General features: G+C 36.2%; 1 protein-coding gene across 1 annotated transcript; it reads right to left on the bottom strand.

Annotated features, from left to right (window-relative positions):
* Positions 1–16,009: 16,009 nt before the first annotated feature.
* On the bottom strand, positions 16,010–19,713 carry LOC113710871 (probable jasmonic acid carboxyl methyltransferase 2). Its single transcript, XM_027233930.2, has 4 exons — positions 19,545–19,713; positions 18,768–19,175; positions 17,010–17,282; positions 16,010–16,674 (listed from the first exon to the last, which is right to left on the bottom strand). The coding sequence occupies exons 1-4, from the start codon at positions 19,617–19,619 to the stop codon at positions 16,294–16,296; spliced, it is 1,137 nt and encodes a 378-aa protein (XP_027089731.2). The 5' UTR covers positions 19,620–19,713; the 3' UTR covers positions 16,010–16,293.
* Positions 19,714–20,174: the final 461 nt, after the last annotated feature.

Genomic DNA, 20,174 nt, shown 5'->3' with positions numbered 1-20,174 from the left:
AAAGGAAAAAATGAATGCCAGAATCCATGTCAGACCAGATAATGATTCTTTTCTTCTTTGGGTCATGTACGTCATGAATGGGAATTGGAGAAAGGTGGAGGTAGCAACGGGTAGGGATGATAGGTAACGCGTGACATGAAGCTGAAGGGGGTATTCAAATTTCAGGGCAAATGCAACTTGAAGTGAATGTGCGATGATCTCAAATCATGGTCGGCCTTAGGTCGTTTGGATTGTGCATTATTTATCCAGTTTTATTTGCTTACATCATCATTACAATTTTTAATACATCTTTTTATCTTTTTAATTATCTTTTTATCTCACATACATCACATCACAAAAAGTGCTACAGTAAAAATCTTTCAAATAATCTCAAAAAACTTACAATTCAAACAAAGATCCAGATCCACACGAGTTCATGGGTTTGTTTTGTCTTGTCTTGTCTTGTAGGAAAGGTCTCAAAGTACATTAGTGTTAGGCTACTTTTAGCTTTCTTTTCACCTAAATTTCCCATGCATGATGCAACACATAATTGGACTCTTCATCTTCACGTCAATGACCAGAATTTGTATCGGAGTGATCTTTTCTTTTGTTTCACTGCTCCTTTTATTTGTGAAGTTTCACTTTTTCTCTTTGGCTTCAAAAGCATATTCACCGCAATGATTTTGAATGGCGGAAGAAAGAAGAAAAAGCGGACAAGAAACCCGAGATTTTAGTACTATATATAATTTTCCTTAAACGGATATGTTTAATTAATGTGACCCCAATTCTTTACAAATATTCTTTTACTTGAGTGTATAATTAATTGTATGGCAGTTAAAGAGTTTGCTAAACATATATATATATTCTACCACATTTCGTTCAGCTACATTTTTCGCTCCCTGTAAAAAATATATATATATATATATATATATATATATATATATGTGAAAAAAAGGGGGAAGGAAGGAAGTGGCTATGATGATTGAAATAGCTGAGAGGGTATCAGATTATTAGCCAATGAGCTTCTAATGATATTATTGTCTTTTTGGCCATGATGATTGAAATAGCTGAGAGGGTAGGAGGAAGGAAGTGGACTGGCGGCCCCCGTCGGGGAGGGTGAGGTGCTGGGCACCGTCGAGTCGACAGTGGGACGTGAAGAAACAATCGATTTTAACTTACTTAAAATTTTTCAACCATTACAGACCCTCCTCTCGGTCTTAGACAGGTCAAATCAGCCAGCCTGCCTGCTGCATTTTTTGGCATCTAATGTTTTTTGGTTGCTGGACAGGTTTTTGATGGCTGGTGAGCTCTACCATCCCACAGGAATTGGTCGCAGATTTGTTTCTGGTTGCTAAGTAAACAAGTAGTAGCAGTAGATGTAGAAATTCAGAAAATGCAAAATAGTAGTAGTAGAAGTAGTACTCAATTCGTACTTGTACGAAACACTACTGATGGCTGGGTCCCCTTTAGACTGATTGTTTATTGGGTCGATTTATCCGTTAACTCTCGTGCTTAGTTTAATTAAGTGTGTGTTTATTTCAGTGTCCGGAAAAAACAATTCCATATTTGGTGAGGGTGTGCACGGGGGATTGGGCTTCTATCCCACATCGAAAGATCGTGGGGTTTTCATCTTGGATTTAAGGTTCATGGGGTGTCCGTCTTGTCACCAATTGGTTGGATCGGGTTGCTCTGTGGATCCCCTTAGATTGACTCTCGTGCTTAATCTAATTAATTATGTGTGTGCGTTTATTTCAGTGTCCGGAAAAAAAAGAAACACTACTGATGGCAACTGGCAAGCATATGAAGATGGAAGGCTCATTGGAACATGACCGTGCCTTCAAGGAAAGTTTCGCTCAGTCACCAACCACTTCTACTACTACTACTAGCTAGTAATTCAATCCCTCAAAGTTGAATACCATATAATTGTGCACGTCTTTTAAGGCAACAAAAAAAATTTGCACCTAATCATAATCTCAAGCCGTGATATCCATTATTCATAGATCAATTCTACTATATGCTAAGATAGAGAGTCTATGTCATGTCCAATTACAGGAACCTATCACAATAGGTAACGAGATTTTTGAACCTGACTTCAATCTTTTACTACTCCGCTACTTTTCTTTATCTTCTTTTTTTCTTTTACACTAAAGAGAAGAATTTAAATCCTGTTTGATAACTCAATTTAGCACTTAAAATTAATGAATTCAGATTTTAATATATTCAGACGCATTTGATATCAAAAAATTGATACACTCATATGTATTTAATTTAATATTTAATAATTCAATACTTTAATGAATTCAGATTTCAGAATTCAGCTTTATCATCCGATGCATCGTTGTTGTTCTCAGCACAAGCATCCTCTCTTGTAGTTGTAGTGGCTCGGGATCACGCACTGTTGGTTTTTGGGCATTGCATGGGACTCACAAGATTACAGTAGTAGGTATACAAGCATCGCACCGCATACCAAGTCCTCTGTTCATCAACATCTTCAAACCCATTATTGCACGCCAGGCCAGACAACCAATACTGATTACTGTACACTAGGGGCATAAGAATTTAGTAATTCAAGCACCAAATGTGGAAAGAAGGAAGAAAAATTTCCCCAAAAGGCAAAAGAAGAAAAATCTAAATAATCTTTGTCCTGATTCTTTTCCCGGTTTCTGAGCTCTGAGAAACATAACAAACCCAACAGCATAATTTAAAAGCGAAAAAGCCTAGAGGTTGTAGGAAGAACATCCCGTCCTTGGACAAACTGACAAAGCAAAGCTGTACCCAAAAACTAACTTAGGTACGGTACTAGACTACTATTCCACGCGTGGGCGTGGTCTTGGTCTCGCGGCTTTACACTCTGCCCCGGTTTGGCTCACACGCGGTTATGTTACAAACAAAAAAAATGTCACTTCACACTTCCTCCCACCGCACAACCACCCTGTTTTATTAGCAAAAACCACCACCGTCCTTTTTCCCTTTTTTTTAAAAAAAAAAAAAAAAAAACTTTTTCTCTCTAATTCGTTCCCTAACTAAAGAACTTTTCAAATAGAAACATCAGCCTCTCTCAAAACATTGCTCAAGTGACAATGAATCATTGAATTGGAGAGAAAAAAAATGCTCGATAGCATAGCAGGGTGTTCTAAGTTTTGATTTGCACCAATAATGAGTAAATGTAAGGGTGTGTTTGGATTGCTTGTTTTCGTCGGAAAATATTGTCGTTTTTCGTGATCATATTTCCCTATCACCTTTTTCTCTCACATAGATCAAATCGCTACAGTAATTTTTCCATGAAAAATGACGGAAAATGCAATCCAAACATGCCCTAAGACTTTATTCGCATGAAACAGGGTCACGAGCAATCAATAATGAGTAAATATAAAGCTTTTATCCGCATGAAAAAACAGGATTACGGGCAAATATGTGTATCATATCGTAAAAAGTATTAAATAATTCACTGTCCAAACACACTCGTGCATATAATTGTTAATTGACCCTCTTCATCGTCCCGTGTAATTAGAAATGATTAGTAGCATACGATTATTGTTCATGTCCCGGAAAAGTAACTAGTGAATTGTAAGCCAAGCCTCCTTGTTGCTCTAAAAAAGAGCCAAGATGACAACCATATCATATCATATGTGAAGAAAATGGAAAGGAGTCACAATTCGTAAATCATAGCATGAGAGAAGAAAAGAAAGAGCGAGAAAGTCATAAACCATAATAGTAGCAAGTGTAGACCTATTCAAAAACAACCATAAGAGAAAAAAATAATAAGAAAAAGAAATACAAAAAACAAGTTTCTCTTGGCTCCACTTACCCCATGGACCCCGACGATTCTCTTCCCTGCTCCGCGCCTATAAAACCATGCCTTGCTCTGTAAACTTTCCTTCCATCATCAGAGCATTTCCTCCATAACCAAACACAAAATTCATTCGAGCATCCAAAACCTACCATACCCTCTCATTTACACCAACAAATTGCCTATCCCTCTTTCTCCTAGTGTGCGCGCGCGTGTGAGTGTGTGTGTTTTCCTCTCCTCTGTGTTTCTATGCATATGATAGTATCTGTTTCTATAGTTATATGCACTTCTGCATATATTGCTTCTACTCTCTTCCCTTTTCCTTTCTCCCTTCTCCCCTTTTCCAAATTAACTCCCGCTGATCATTTCTCTTTTCCAAATTCTCTCCTTCCTTTCTTAAATCCACCGCCCCCTCACAAATAGTCTCGACTCTTTCCAACTTCTACTGCCATTTACCGAGTAACTCTCTTCATTTCCCGCACTCACTCGAGATTTAATCAGCGTGTTTGGAGGAGGATTTAAAAATGGATTCTCAAGAGCAAGTGTTCGACAACGTGAAATTTGAGAAGGCGAAGGCGATGGCCAGGTATAACCGTTTCCGGAGGACTATGAAACTTTTTCAGTTTCTGGAAGTTTTGGTGGCGCTCCTGTTGATTTCCTGGTCCTCCACCCGTCTTCCCGGAGCGCTGAAAATCTCCGGGAGGATTTTGTTCGAAGTTGCAGACTATCTGTTTAATCCGCATGTCGTTTTTCTCATCGGCAACGTCATCATCGTCGCGCTCTTTTTCCTCTGTCGAAGAACCGGCGCCGGTAGCGAGAACTCCGGCGACGATGATCTCTACGACGAATATGCCCGTCACAGCCAGGCTCATGCTCCACAGCAAAAAGTTGCAGGCTCGGGAGGCGTTAACATTCCTCCGCCAGAAATTCCTGCTACGCCGGAGACTATGGACGTGATTGCAGGCGCAGGAGGCGGCGATGGAGGCGAAGCGGAGGAGAAGCAGATCATATTGTGGACGGAGGAGAAGGCGGAGCAATGCGACGCTGTGACGACGGCCATAGAGACGGCGGCAAAACGGATTGAGAAGTTTCAGAGGATGCAGTCGGAGAAGCCGAAGAGAGAGATCGCGGTGAAGCCGCAGGGAGAGCTCCGACGGTCGGAGACGGTTCAGGTCGGTCGAGGAAGGACCGAAAGGCCAAAGGCGACGTCATTTGACACGGTGGACAATATGAGCGACGAAGATTTCAATCGGATGATCGACGGTATTATTGAGCAGCGGCAGAAGTTTCTTATGGAACAGAAATTAGCTGAAAACGGAGAGCGAAGAAAGACGTTAGGAAAAGTTACAGATGTGCAAGTGTGAGTTGAGAAGTTTTCACTGATCTATTTTCACGAGCAGTAGAAAAGATGTTGGATGAAAAATATGGTCTGAGTTTATTTTCCTTATGAATATTCTAGTGACCATGGTTTCGGATGCACAGAGACTGTAGTATAGCAGCTTCTTGTTACTTCTCTGTTTCTCTATAATTAGCAAGCGTCTTTTATTGCGCCAATAATGAGTATCTTTCTCCTTTTCCTTGTAATTTATGCGAGACTTGTTCTTAATTTTATTTCCAAGTACCATTTCTGGATGACGATCGATATGCTTTCACCGCCCTGGCTGGCCAATTCTAAGACATGGGACGAAACTGTTTGGGATATTATTGTACAGTGCTCTAGCATAAGCGTGCAAGCTACTGGTGGTGGAGTGATCACTGGGCTGTAAAAGTACAAGTCTGTGGCCAATTAGCCATGAACTCAATGTGGATTAGGAGTTGATGGATGCCTTCCGCTTTACTGTCTCTGTTTTGTTTTATTCTGCACTGAAATTGGTTGATAAAGCCCATTATCAAAAGAGTGATATTTGATACTCACGAGAGTGATATTTGATACTCAGAAGTAGAAGGCCATTATGATGGTTCTGTGTCATGATTTCGAGGTAGAAATGGATCATCCATCAGAGTATCTATCTGGCTGAGGCTAAAAGGTACCCACCTAGCTTTTGGACGTGTTATTTTCAGTAGATGTTATTATCTGAGCTGTTAATCGTTATTTATAGATATGTATCTTCAATTTCTGCTAGTTCTCCTGTTGGTATCCATTATTTGTTTCGAGATGTCAGCATTAGGAGACTGTTGTTCACCCTTTTGTGAAGGTAGGAAGAAATGGGAGTGCCAGCCATGAAAATGAATTTTTTTATTAAGCGTCGTCACAAGCTAGCGAGGGGGTGAAAGTTCTGGCATTTTTCGATTGGGTCTTTATTTTGTCGTCCGTTTAGTGAAATCATTTATTACTGATGTTTGATTTGATTATTTGATAGTGTGAAATGCAGAGTAGTCAAAGAAGAACAGCTTTGATGAATTGAGAAGCAGAGTAAAGGAAGCGTAGTACTACAGGCACATGCATGAGGAAGACCAGCTAAGTCTAGTTTTAAACTTGACTTGCTGAAGCCGGGGTCACTCCCACAACGCCATACTAAAACTATGGATGCTCGGGTTGACTCTTGACTATACAAATGTTGTTTTTTTTTTTTTTTGGCTCTCATAGAATTTTAATAAAAATTTATTTGGGAATTTACAAAAATAGCTAATTATGTGCGAGTACCGACAATTTCTTGTTTGTTTCTTCCGTTGAATCCAGTTGAATTGCTATTTTCTGGAGTTTTTATATTAAAAAAAAATGTATTGCACCAATTTGATGTACGCAAGGTAAAAATATGAATAAAACATATGTTCATAGAAAAAAGGTAAAATTTTTTTGAAAAAATAAAAATCCAAAATGGTACTTTTTCATTTATTTATTTTGGCAAGGTTGTTGTTGTGCATTAATAATGCCTTAGACTATCATTTTCAGGATGGAGGTCTCCCCTCTTCAACAAAGCAGAGGAGGGTCCCTGAAAATAATGTGGCAATTTGTCGAAGGGCAGAAGAATCAAAACTTTAGTCTACCGTGTCAACTAATCTTGCCTAATAAACGACCGCGTGAGTCTAACAGGCGCGGCATCAAACTTCTGGATTCGCAGCAATAGAATAGAGAACTTATTTCATTTTCATGTCTCGATTCAAATGAATTACGTCAGGATTTTGACATAGTATATATGTTTCTTGATAGCATTTCCAAGATGAATATTACTAGTAACTAATAATAGCTACTACTCGATTGTTGTGATGATCGAATGATAATTTGTCAATCATACTATCTAAATGTAATGATAGTTACTAAACTAAATATTGATGCATCATCAATCATCAACCCTTTAAAAGCTTGTAATCTTGTCTAGGAAAAGGCACTTTTCGTCTACTTTTAGGCATTTAAAAGAGTGTAATTTCAATTAATTGCGTGCTTTCTTGGCACCGCTACCATTCTTTTTACTTTTACTTGTAATTATATATATACATATATTACTACTCCCTCCGTCCCACTTTGATAGTCCTGTTTATTTTTTCACACAGTTTAAGAAAAAGTAGTTAATTTTGTTGGAAATGTAAATTTAGATTGCTATTTTCCTAAAATACCCTCATATTAAATATGGTACAATTTTATGGGAACTTGAATGGATGGTACAAAAGAATCAACTCTCATTAAATGGGATAGGTTTATAGTAACAACTACTTACATTGAATAAGGGTATTTTAGAAAAATTAAAATACAACTATATTCGTCAATTGGAAAGTGGACTATAATTTGGGACAGATGAAAAAGAAATACAGAACTATCAAGGTGGGACGGAGGGAGTACTATATTTACCTTTTACCCTTGGAATAGGGAATTGGGATGGTCGGAGAGAATGCTTTCCGTGGAACATAACACCGGTCGCTTCCGAAAGAATAGTGAAGTGTGATAAAAAGTTACTACCGAGCGTGTGTCGTTTGAAATGCTGACCGATAATTGAATAAACACTTAATTAATTGCGGATCCAACTAGTTCGCATATTGTATTAAATAAACAAACCATGTACAACAACATATCAAGATAATAATGCCCTGAATGAATGTTTTCAATGTAAATTTAAACCACGACTAAAACAAATTTGGCGTCAATAAATCTATTATGTTCCCAGTTAATTCGACATAATTTTTTTTTGAATAAAATTATTGTTATTATTGAACTATAGGTCAACGGATCAAAGCACTTCTGCATCGACGAATGGAATTTCTTGACTCCTTCCATCCAATTAATTGGACATAATTCCCTGTCCTATATGTACTATTGTCATTGACCCGTAGGTCATGGGATTAATCATTAATGCCCTCCTCTCTTGACTAGTCAGATTTCTAGACTGCTTCCATGGGATGCCATTCCATTTTAAGAGACCTAAAAAGGGAAAAAAAGAATTATGCAAATGCAGCTCCATTTTTTGGAAGAAAAAAAAAATATAGAACAAGAAAAAGGGCATGCATAAATGACCACAGAACTTGCTCCTAGAGGCGTTTCCATTATTTTGGGTTCCAGCCAATTCCAACGCCATGACTAATTGACCATCTATCTACAAATTTATTTATACAATATATAAAACTTTTCTCATATGTTAATTTGGGCAGCCAAAGAATAAAATACTATGAATGAACGAAGGAAGTAGGCCGGTAGTTGCTAGAGCCCATCTGCTGGATTGCACAGTGGGGGGAGTTGTGTTGGGGTTGGGAGTGATTTAAGTGGAAATTTATTAGTAAGATTTTGTCATTGATGGATGGATGGATGGATGGATGAGGGGGGGGGGGGGTCCTAACCATACGATCTAGCAGCTGCTTGCTCTTGTCCAATTGTGTGCAAGTTTTGGAACAAAATAAATGAAAGAGTGAGTTGTCGTCCTGTTTTGTTTAATTGGTAGACTCTCTTTTTCACTTTTCCTTGCGTTGTTTTTCTGTCTGTGGGAGCACTAAAACCAAACGTTGTACTTGTCCATCATTTCATATAAATTTAATACACACCAATCATTTACTCTCCGGATTATAATTTATAAATCCCCAATTTATAAATCCCATCTCAGGACCAAAAGCCCGGGAATCTGAAATGATGATGGTTTAATATCCCCTCAATACCGTCGGATTTGTTGAGTCTATCCCATCCCCCAAATTTGGTCTTTAAACTTTGTTTGAAACTAAAGCACAAGCAAAAATTTATGACTAAAGTACTTCGGAAATATAATATAGTACGTAGTGCATAATCTTTTTGCAGCTCGGAACAGCACAAGCAATTTGGCTAAATTGTATTCCTTCTCTTGATACATACTATTGTACATCAATCTGTCTAATTTGAGTTCTGGTAGCAGCATGTACATAAATCTTGTACTCCCTCCGTCCCGTTTTGTTAGTCTTGGTTTTTTTTTCACACAGATTAAGAAAGTGTAATTAATTTGGTTGGAAACATAAATTTAGATTAATAATTTCCTAAAATACCCTTATGCTAATCAATGTAGTCAATGTATTCAATGTATTGGAAAAACTCAATGTATTCAATGTAGTGGGTTAGTATTTAATAACAATGTATTAATAACAATATATTTAATAAGGGTATTTTAGACAATTTGAAAGATTACTACATTTCTTAATGGAAAAGTGGACTACAATTTGGGACGGACGAAAAAGGAAAACAAGACTAACAAAGTGGGACGGAGGGAGTAGTAGTTTTATCTAGTGCTGTAATCAAACTGCTCACGAGCAATTCAGTCAAAAACTTGACTCGGGCTCGACTCAATTACATCCCTAGCTAGTATTATCCTTCTGATTGTCTTATTTCGGTAACAGGTAGCAATTTCATGAAGTGTGAAATCCGGGATATCAAATGAAAAGATGCTCAATCGTAAATAGGGGTGTGCATCGAATTCGAATTCGGTAATTCGGAAGTTTGAATTCGGAATTTTTCGAAATTTTGGTACCTGGTAATTCGACCGAATTTGATTTCGAATTCACCAATTCCGAATTCGAATTCGTACCGAATTCAATTCGGAATTCGGTAAATTCCGATTTCACCGATTTCACCGAATTCGGAAAAATTTATATATTATTATATAATATAAAATTTATAATAATATATAATAATATATAAATTTTATAAATTTTATATTATATTATATTATATTTTATAAATTTTATAAAATATTATATAGTATAAATTTTATATTACATGTATAAAAAATATATTTATATATTAAAAAAGAATTTGAAATCGAAATCGGAATTCGAATTCCGATTTGAAAAACTCCATTACCGAATTCGAACCAAATTCGAAATATATGAATTCGGAAAATCCGAATTCGATTCCGATTTCCGATTTACCGATTTCGAAAATTCCGAATTCAATTCGAATTCGGTCGGTAAATCGGAATTTTTCGATTTTGCACACCCCTAATCGTAAGAGTTAAAATTGTTTTTATTTTATTACCTCAACCCTTTGTCATGCCTTCTTGGAAGCTACTCAGAAGTTAACTGACGATCTATATATCTTGTGATATGGACTCATAATGCTGTTTAAACATATTAGCGTATGCGTTCGATTTGTACTCCATTTAAGAAACAACAGGCTAAAAGAAAAGAGGAAGAACACCGGCCAGTTGCTCTAACGGTGATGGATAACAGTTCTATTACAGCTTTGAGGGGAACATTTATTGTTAAGAAAAGCTCATATGTCGAAATGCATGTCGCTCCAGTTTGTCATTTCACTTATGTTATATCTACTATTCACTGGCTTTCAAAATGGTTTGATATTAGTGGCCACATAACATATAGCTAGTATCTGTTTTACATGGCTACAGACTACTGCTGCACTTTGTCATTTTTCCTTTCTTAATCAGATGGCGTTGGAGGGGGCCAAAAAAAAAACAAAAACAAAAACAAAAAACCCTATACCCTTGCCTATTTAATTCCACGTCAAGATTTAGGACAAGAAAGTGAAAAACTCATTGAGGGAGGGAAAACTCGAGGTTCAACTACACAAAAATCCGACCATCATCAAACTATCATGATGCTAGCTGTTCGGTAAGGGCACATTCAGTGTAATCTCGTTAGATTCCATGCAGCAAAGCTAAATTTGCTAAAGAATTTCGGTGAGAACAGCATAATTAATTTATTAAGCGCATTTTATATCAGGGAGAGTAGAAGAAGCAATATCTAGTAGCTAGCCCGAGTTCGAATGGATTTTCAGGGTTTGATCAAGGGATTTTTGGTGGTATGATTGAACGACATGCAGTCTTTGTTGGAGACTACCGACGATGTTATTGTTGTGGGGATTAATGTCAATGAAGAAGACTAAATCATAGCATTGGAGTGGACAAGTCAACGTCATCAGCAGTAGAATAAGTCTTGTTTTAAGGAATTCAAGCCGTGTTTGCTGCCTAAACTGCAACAAATTCTATTTCAAAAGCTGTTCTCGTCCCCACAACTGTTACTTTACCTTCCCACCAGCCGCAGCTTTTGAACCTTTCAAGTTAGTTTAATTTGTCTTCGACAGATATTTAATGCGCGCCACTTATGTGTTGGATGATCGATCATATATGGATTAATTGTTGAGCGTATATCTCATAATTTTCCATCCACCACGATGCAACATTCCCGGCGGCAAACCCAGATGAAAGCAAAGTAGACACTAAAATTAAAGCGAAAATCTAACCAAGAATTGTACGTCCATCCTTCCTTGAGGCGGTGATTAATAAGACAAAGATCGCACCGGTGGCATCCGTTAATTTACTTCAAATTCGAACTTCGATCACTTTGTTTTAGTTCATGTTTTATTGTGAGAGCTGTGGGCAGTATCACTAGTACCTAACACACGAAAAAAAAAGGCCTTTAATTTTTTTAAAAAAAAAAAAAAAAAAGGAATCAGCAAGATGATAGCGAAAGACAATTGGAATTTGGAAAAGGAGTACAGAAATGTAAAGAAACTTTAGTGTAAGAAGTTGAATGGAATTTATTCTTTGTTGGGCGACTTGTCGTTAGATCGCCATCACAGGATGCTTTGTCTAGTGAATGACACCAAAAATATCACAAGGCGCGAGGCGCAGGTATTACATATATTGCTTAGCATTGAGGAAAGAATGTGAAGAATGTCCAGGTACGTGGTTCCCATTGAAAGCAAGAAAAGTCAGTGGTACTGCGAAAAAAAGAGGAATGCCAACCTTACGAAATAAAGAAAGTAGATCGAGCGCAACTAATCATGCTTTGTACTCGAACTCCCAAGAGGGTTTTGTTTGCATGTTCCAAATTGTGGAAGTAGCTAGTTGTAGTAACGGGGAACTTAAAAGCTTCCGTAGTGAAACACGGCGTCCCTTGTCTGTTCCCCTCATATTAGGGGTCCATATTTGGAAAGCTCTTAATTAGGTGTTGGCCAGAAAGTATGACTCTGTACATGTCTGAGCATGCTCCACTTGGGAATGTTATTATCTGCATATAATATATATATATGATTGGTTTGGTGACGGCTTTGGACTTTGAAGACGTACAAGTTGATCACAAAATTGCACACCGTTTCTTGCAACCAGTTAGTGTATGTGTTTGATGAGAGAAAGGCTCAGAATTAAGAAGAGAGGATGGAACAATGAATGCAAATCAGCAACCAACCTTGCTTGATTGCTTACCAAAATCAAAACAGCGTATGAATTTTTGCAATGGTTCTTGACTGTTGTTCTTGACCGAATCCACCCACCGCTTTATAACACAAATCTGACCTCAAAATTCATAATCTAAAAGTAAAAAAAAAAAAAAAAGGGCTGTGCTATTCGATTCTCAAATTTGACTGTTAATTACTTTCTTTTTTCTTTCTAATCTTGTTGTATAAACATCTTTTATACCGTTCACCAAATATTGCTTGACAGCCAATGTTGGTGGTACTTCATTTTCACCGGCCTGGCTAGCTGAACTGCATGCAATAGTCAACCATTTTGGATAATTGGCATCTTTCATGACTTCATCAACTAATACTTGATAGGTAAAATACTATACATACATACATATATATGGCCATTACATACTTCATCAGGATTACTAGTTAATTAGCAAGCAGCATTATTTAAAACTGTGCCCAACTCCAACTCCAACAACCCTGAAGACAAGCGTAACTTACTAAAATTGATTTTTTTTTTTTTTTTTTTTGGGTCTTCCTTTCCTTCTGCAATCATTGTATAACTATTGATAAGCAATTGCTTCACTTTTCTGTAATTTAAAGCCCTCCCTCCACCTCTTCTTCTTGCATCTGCCATCATACAATTTACGCGACTGGGCCAACCACTCCTCAATCTTGAAACCGGATCGCCCCTTTTTTTTTTTTTTTTGGTGTTTGGAAATTGGATCTGTGTCAATCCCCTTCCCCCTGATGGCGACCAGCCAGCCACAAAATTGAATTAAAATGAACAAAGGAAGGTGAAGTAACTACTATAACAAAATTATGGAAAAGAAAAAAAAAAAAAGGTTATTGAAGAAAAGATTTAACAATTCCTTGATGCTAGGAGATACCTTGCAAAAAACTTGAGGCATGCTACTGCCTACTGGGATCTTCAGCCCCAAAATTGAGTTCATGCAAGAAATAAAAAGCCAGTAGTGAGGCACTGGAAAAAAGTCCTAAGATGATTGAGCAAATCACGTCAATAATCACAGCATTTTCATCCAAATACTTGAATCATCATCCAAAGTGATTCCATTAGTGATGCTGCTGCAAATTACCTCAAGAGATATATCCGACACAAAAAAAAAAAAAAAAAAGTTAAATACAGCAAGATGTCATCTTTGAGCTGCATGCTCATCTCAAGTGCCAATCCCACTTGAGAGATGCTCTAAAACCTCATTTACGATGATCTTCTTTGCCTCTTCTTTGATTTACTTATTCCTTTTTTCTCGTGAATTTTTGTTTTGGATCATACCCATTTTTCCATCTGAAAGCAATGCTTTGGGAGCAAATCACGGCATATAAAAATCACATGTTTTGTTCACTGAATTCCTCCTTTTTTTTTGTTATATAAAAAATAGTCACTTAACTAATAAAACATACTCTTTTTTTTTTTTTTTTGTCACTTAACTAACACATAAATACTAATATTATAAAGGTTACAAAGCTTATTAATGGGATTGGCTCATTTGATGACATCCAACTTTTTTCAACACACAAAAGCTGAGTGATTGATGTACGGGCAAGGGACTTGGAAAAGCGGGAAAATTTAGACTGATATAGATCAGGTTTATGGGCTGACTAATTTTTAGAATCAGCTTGATTTGGGCTTTGAGCCCAATGGTTTTGGGCATTTTGGAGTTTGTTGTTGGAATAGATGAATGGGTTGTGGATCGCATTCTTTGGAGTGCAAACTATTACGCACAGCCGTGCACCTGTTGAAGTGACGTGACGAACGCTTGCCCTCAACTCGATTGAAGTGATGATGAACGATTGCCGACGTAAGCCTGATGACTTGATCCTGCAATAAATTCATGACATTGGTTTCAAGAAATTTAAAAACCATATAATAACTTGAAGTGATGATAACTTGATTGCCCTCAATTTTCCCCTTTCCTCCTATAAACTCCCATTGAACCAAAACAAGAAAGACAGCTTCTCAATTTCATAACAATGGACTTAAGAAACTTAAAAACTACTAGATAGGTGAATTCTTGACTAACAATATGTGCTTAATTTCTTAATTAAACAAATCAAGTAATTCTTTATAAATCGATAATCACACTTTTAAAGAAATGTATTTACTTTATCTCTCATAGTATAATCATATTTACTTGAATCACAATTGCGTTGCGACACATGCTCCATTCGGCCAAATAAAGGGTACTATACTTGGCGAAACAATAATCTAAATATATATATATATATCACAAAGCATTAAAAAAAGTAGAATTAAATAATCAAAAGAATTGACGAGTAGCAAAATAATCTTTCAAAAAAAAAAAAAAAGAGGGTTAGTAGTATATGTTAGTAATTTTAATTACATTTATTGACTAACGAGATGAGATTTAGGCGGGTCACTCTAGTTAAATATTGGAATTAGCTAGCCAGTTTCATGAACAATCATACACACGTGCACGAAAAGATCTTGTCAAAACAAAATTGATTGAAACCATACATAGGTTTTTGCAATTCATGTAGCATATAAGGTTGGCTTTCTAATTGCCAAAAGTATGCAAGCCATAAATGATAATAGAACATCAATTACCAGCTCTACTACGATTGAGATTTTTTTGGCACGTTTCTCTAGCCATAACTCACAGAAACCTTACTGTAGAAAACGATATGATGAAAATCACTTCAAATTGTAAACATCACTTGACTCTACTAACTTGATCATGAATTATTGAAAAATGAGTACGTGTTTAATTTTCACCTATATTTCATTTGAAAATAGTAAATAAAAATGACTCAATTAAATACAAACTTAATGAGATCTTGAAGTCTAATACAAACCAATAAATTACTAACCATTTGAGGTATACACCTTAATCCATGAATGTTAATCAATCTAAATATTTTATTTTATCGTTTGTGAGCTGATAGTTGCATTCAAATTGGATACAATCTCCCACCTTACCCACCCTACTGATTACCACCTAATTCCTTACATCTTTTTAATAGTTGAATAATTTTGCAATTGCTTAAGTTATATCAGTTAGATATGAAGATGACATGATTTTTTTTTTTTTTTCATATGTTCGTCAGAACTTTTTAGATATAACTAAACTATGTTATGCAATTAACTTGGAATGAATTTACTATTTCATGTTGTCAATTTTATCTGCCAGATATTGAGATCTAAACTATTGATAACTTCTTTGCACCTTAGTGGTTTTTCTAAGTGAATTTTATTCTTTTGAATTCATCTATTAAAATTTGATGTATCTAAATGAATAACACCACAGATTGGCAGTATAATCATCATCAGGAATTTAAAAAAATATATATCCAATTTAGATAGAAAATCTGATATTTATTAAATCATCATCATCAAATAGCACAACACAATTAACCAAAAAAAAAAAAAGAGAAAAACCCAAGTAAAAAAAATTAATACAAAATAAAAAATTAATAGAAATTAAGGTGAAAATGTAGATATGGATAATTAGCTTACATGAAATGATCGGAGCGTGAAAATCTTGTCGATTAATCAATCGGGCATTGATTTCCCAATTACATAAAAAGAAAAGATATCGTGTAGCCTTTACAATTCCAACCATCAATTACCCTATTTCTATTTTCACCCAAAGATTTCATGAAATCACTGTTCACAAAGGATTGTAAATTTGCATGTACGCACCATTCATTTTGAAACTACAACAGCAATTTCCTTGTCTACACCGCAAACATTACACTGAAATGGAACACGGAAATCAAAATAGTTCCAGCTGCAATGTTGAATATTGAAGCATATATAAGCAAATTAAATCCATATATACCCTCTGCGAAAGAAGTGATGGTATTGTCTAGCTAGTTCAAGGAGTATTCAGACAATTTCATTGTTCCATAGATCATAATCGCCGTAATCATCATATGTTCTTCCTTCTAGCTAGGGACCCTTTCTCGTGACGGACAGGACCAAATTGATGTAGATTGGCGTGGTCCTTGAGAAGTAGTCATCTACCAATTCTGCATATTTCACGAATAAATCATCAATAATTTCCCTTCCAAACTGAGATTCCAACATAGATTCAACCACGGCCCTAATGGTTTTCGCTACTCGGCCGCCCCTAGATGATATCTTGCCTTTGTTCTCCTGGATTTCACAAGCAGAATCGGTTTGAAATCCTGCATCCCACTCAACTTCGAAGGCTTTCAGACTGTTAATCACGAAAGAACCTTCTTCTTCTACCTCATTTCTTACTTCCTCCAAAGATGGAGCATAGTAAGGGGCATTAAAGGAATCAATTTTCTCCTCTAGAACACGTCCCTGCAATTTATAGTTAAAGTTAATACTACTTCCTTAACCCCCCCGCCCCCCCAAAAAAAAAGAAAAGAAAAGTTAATACTACTGATTAGGACTAGCATTTAACGGTAACAGCATCAAACAGTTAAACAAAAAAAAAAAGACGTTGCTGATACCAAAATTCCCAAAGTTGAAGTAATATTAAGCTCTCAAAATGCCATTTGCTTTGTTAGAACTTAATTAGAAGAAGTACAATACTACTATCCTAGTGAGGACAATAGCATGGTTGTTAAAATTTTGTTACCAAGAAAGTGAAGAAAAAAACAAATACACTATAATGGAAAGTTTTTGCATGTCACCTCGGAAACCATGCTGGTTAGGGCTTTGGCTAATAACTCCCATTGGTAGCCACCATGTTCCGTGGCTGGATCTGCAGGGGTCCTGCCCAAGAACGATAGGACCATGCGGCCACCAGGGACCATCTCTTCCGATCGTGACTTGAGAAAGAGTGACAAGTCCTCCCGAAACTGCGATAGGTATGCCTTGCTAACGCTTGACGGGCTCGTCTTGGAAATGTATATCTTTCCTTTGTTTAAAGGTACGGCGGCATCTACAGCCAGACGAGGAGGAGCCTATACATAAGCATTCGATATTAGTAAAGCGCAAACACACACACACACACATATATATTGCCATCAATTTTTAATTTTTTATCCGTATTAAGATTGATTTTTATATATCAAGTTTTGATAGTGTGTATAAACTATATATGTATAGAATATTTATCCTTGAAGTTAGTATATAGACAAAGGTGATCCGCCAATAAGATCGTAACTCAAATACAACCATCCATGATGTTGATCTTACACAGAGTGATTTCTGAGGAAAAGTTCGTTCTTCTAATTTTTGAGTAAGAAAAATGTTGGGTCTCTTTGACAGCTTGGCTATTAAGAATTTAGCCAGTTTTAAAGAAGAAGAGTATTATTGGCTATTAATGAAGGGGCAGTTTCGAATCCAAGATAGACAAATTATTCTAACGAATGAAGCAGGAAATAAACGAATCCAATTCATGTGCATTCTATCTTCTCGGGTCAATGAGAGCGTAGTCGCGTACAGCCACCAAAATATTGAGGAATATTTTCGTGCTTTCTTTGAAGAAGAAGGCTCTTTTCTCCCAAAAAGTAAAAATTAACAGGAGAGCACTTATAAGTGGTACACCTGCGTTATGTTTATCGACAGTTCAAGAACTGAAAATGCTGTGAAAATGACTTCTTGATTGTCAAACCGCCCAAACTTGAATGTATAAAAAAGAAAAATGTTGAAAAATTAGAAAAGAAATAACAGAATGAAAAACATACTAGAGAAGACTAATTAATAGGATCAATCATTATCGCATTCGCAAAAAGTAATTTGAATTTGATACTTTACTTAATATCTCTAGGGAAATTGACATGCTAGCAGCATATTACCAGGATTGCCAAGGTAGCAGGTATGAAATTTAGTCGACCATTCCTGGTTTTGCACTAATGCATTTTGAGACGAAAAACAGTACGCTTTTGTTTTCCATTCAGTTTTCCTTTATTTTTTTTGCAGATTTTCCCTAAATGTCTCCAAAAAAAAAAAAAAAATCCTAACCATCAGCCAATTGTCATTTCCAAATTGAAAAGTATTCGATCGAATTTTTGTCTTCAAGGCGCTAGCTATCAAACGGTTGTTGAAACAAAACTGACTGATGATATTACCACAGTCACAATTTTATTGCCATAATAGTTTATGATTTTGTACTGCGGTCATGTCAATTGGAATTCAAAATCAGAAAGGTTCTTTTTTTGGCAATTAATACCCAAATTATTTTGACATAAAAGTTCTAACTGCGAGTAGATCTTTTGCTTTTTTTTTTTTTTTTTAAACTTTTCGATCTTTTCTCGCGTCGTATTTACTCCTAACTATCAGATACGGATACAGGATTCGAAAATATTGGCATTAGGCAATTGAAGGAGTCAAATTTTGTCCGACATCTTTTTCTTTGAAAAAGCAAAAAAACTGCTTTCCATGTCTAAAATAATTGCCAACTTTTAATAGTCTCTTTATCTAAAGAAAACTTGGAAGAAATTTACCCGAGATAGCCAGTGAAGACTTGAAGAAGAGTGAACGAGATGCAGACTCTTCTTAGGAAACAGCCTTCCATAAAAAGAACCTGCCACGCATGATATGAAGCAATTGTTCCGGAACCCTTTACCCTTCTCTTCTTCCTGCTTCTGGTAGAATGTCGGCAATGACACGAATATATCGTTGAAGTCATTGCCTGGAAGATCATTAAGAGAAACCCTTATCTCCGGAAGCGAAAAACCCATTTTCTGGCTTTTGGAATTTACCATGTCTATGACTTCTGATACCAACGTTAACGTGTTAGGCCCCGATGAACAGCCTAAATCTGTCATGCCCATGGTCTCCGAGAAATTCTTGCACAATATGTCAGTCACTGCTTCCTCAATACTTGGACTTTCATAGCTCATTATCTTCCTCTGCTAGTAACATCAAGAGAGATTACATGTTACTTCCAGCTACAAGAAACCAAAGAAAAGTTCAATTGGAAAAAAAGAGACAGGGCTGCAACAAAAAGAAACTTTATTTACTCTATCATCCCCAACATCCATCCATGTCTTCTTTTAAACATCTCACACGAACAGAAATAACTTATAAGATCATGTCCAACAGTCTAAGTGGCTATAAAGTATAAATCTTATATCATCTCTCTTTTGCTAGGGATCACATTTAAATCTATGTGAAGTAGTGTCAAGTAGTATTATATGTACTAGTAATAGAGTACTTAACATCTTAATTACGAGTATTATGTACTGCTGACATGGTTAATAATATGCATGTAATCAAACCTGTACGACTGAATTCTTTGCATAGCTGGTCTCTCCTTCTCCGCCATTCATGCGAAGAATTTGAAGGGTGTCCATCTCTCTTCTGTCGCCGGGTGGGCCGGGCGTGGAAATGGAATACGATTTCGCCTGTTTGCAAGTTTGAAGTTTATGGTTGCTGGGATATTAACGTTAAAGAAGAAAGGCAGTCGCCTGCCCAGGATTTATAGACCACAAATGTCCATGTTATGGTTGTGGACGTTATGGTACACTACAATTGGAGAGAATTGACGTGGCAAGGAAGTTCTGTTCAGTACACTATGCATTCATTTTTCTTTTTATAAATTAATCCGCAACGGATCTTCTGTCTCACACCCTGTCTCACTTTTTATTATATTGCTATTTTTCCTACATAAACATCATGTTTTATTTTTTTTTGTTTCCTTAAGATCTAGTAACTATTAATTCAGTAAAAAATAAATACAACAGTTTCAAAAAAGTAATATATAATAGAAAATTAAAAAATACAGCAGAAAATATATAAAAAATCTCATTTTTTTATGCATTTTGATTTTTTGAGTTCGTTAAATTTTGTGTATTACTGAATTAATAGTTATTGGATCTTAAGGAAATAAAAAAGAATTAAAACATGAT

The sequence above is a fragment of the Coffea arabica genome, chromosome 10e, assembly GCF_036785885.1.
Source record: "Coffea arabica cultivar ET-39 chromosome 10e, Coffea Arabica ET-39 HiFi, whole genome shotgun sequence".
NCBI lineage: Eukaryota > Viridiplantae > Streptophyta > Magnoliopsida > Gentianales > Rubiaceae > Coffea > Coffea arabica.
This window is presented reverse-complemented; position numbering and strand designations above follow the sequence as displayed.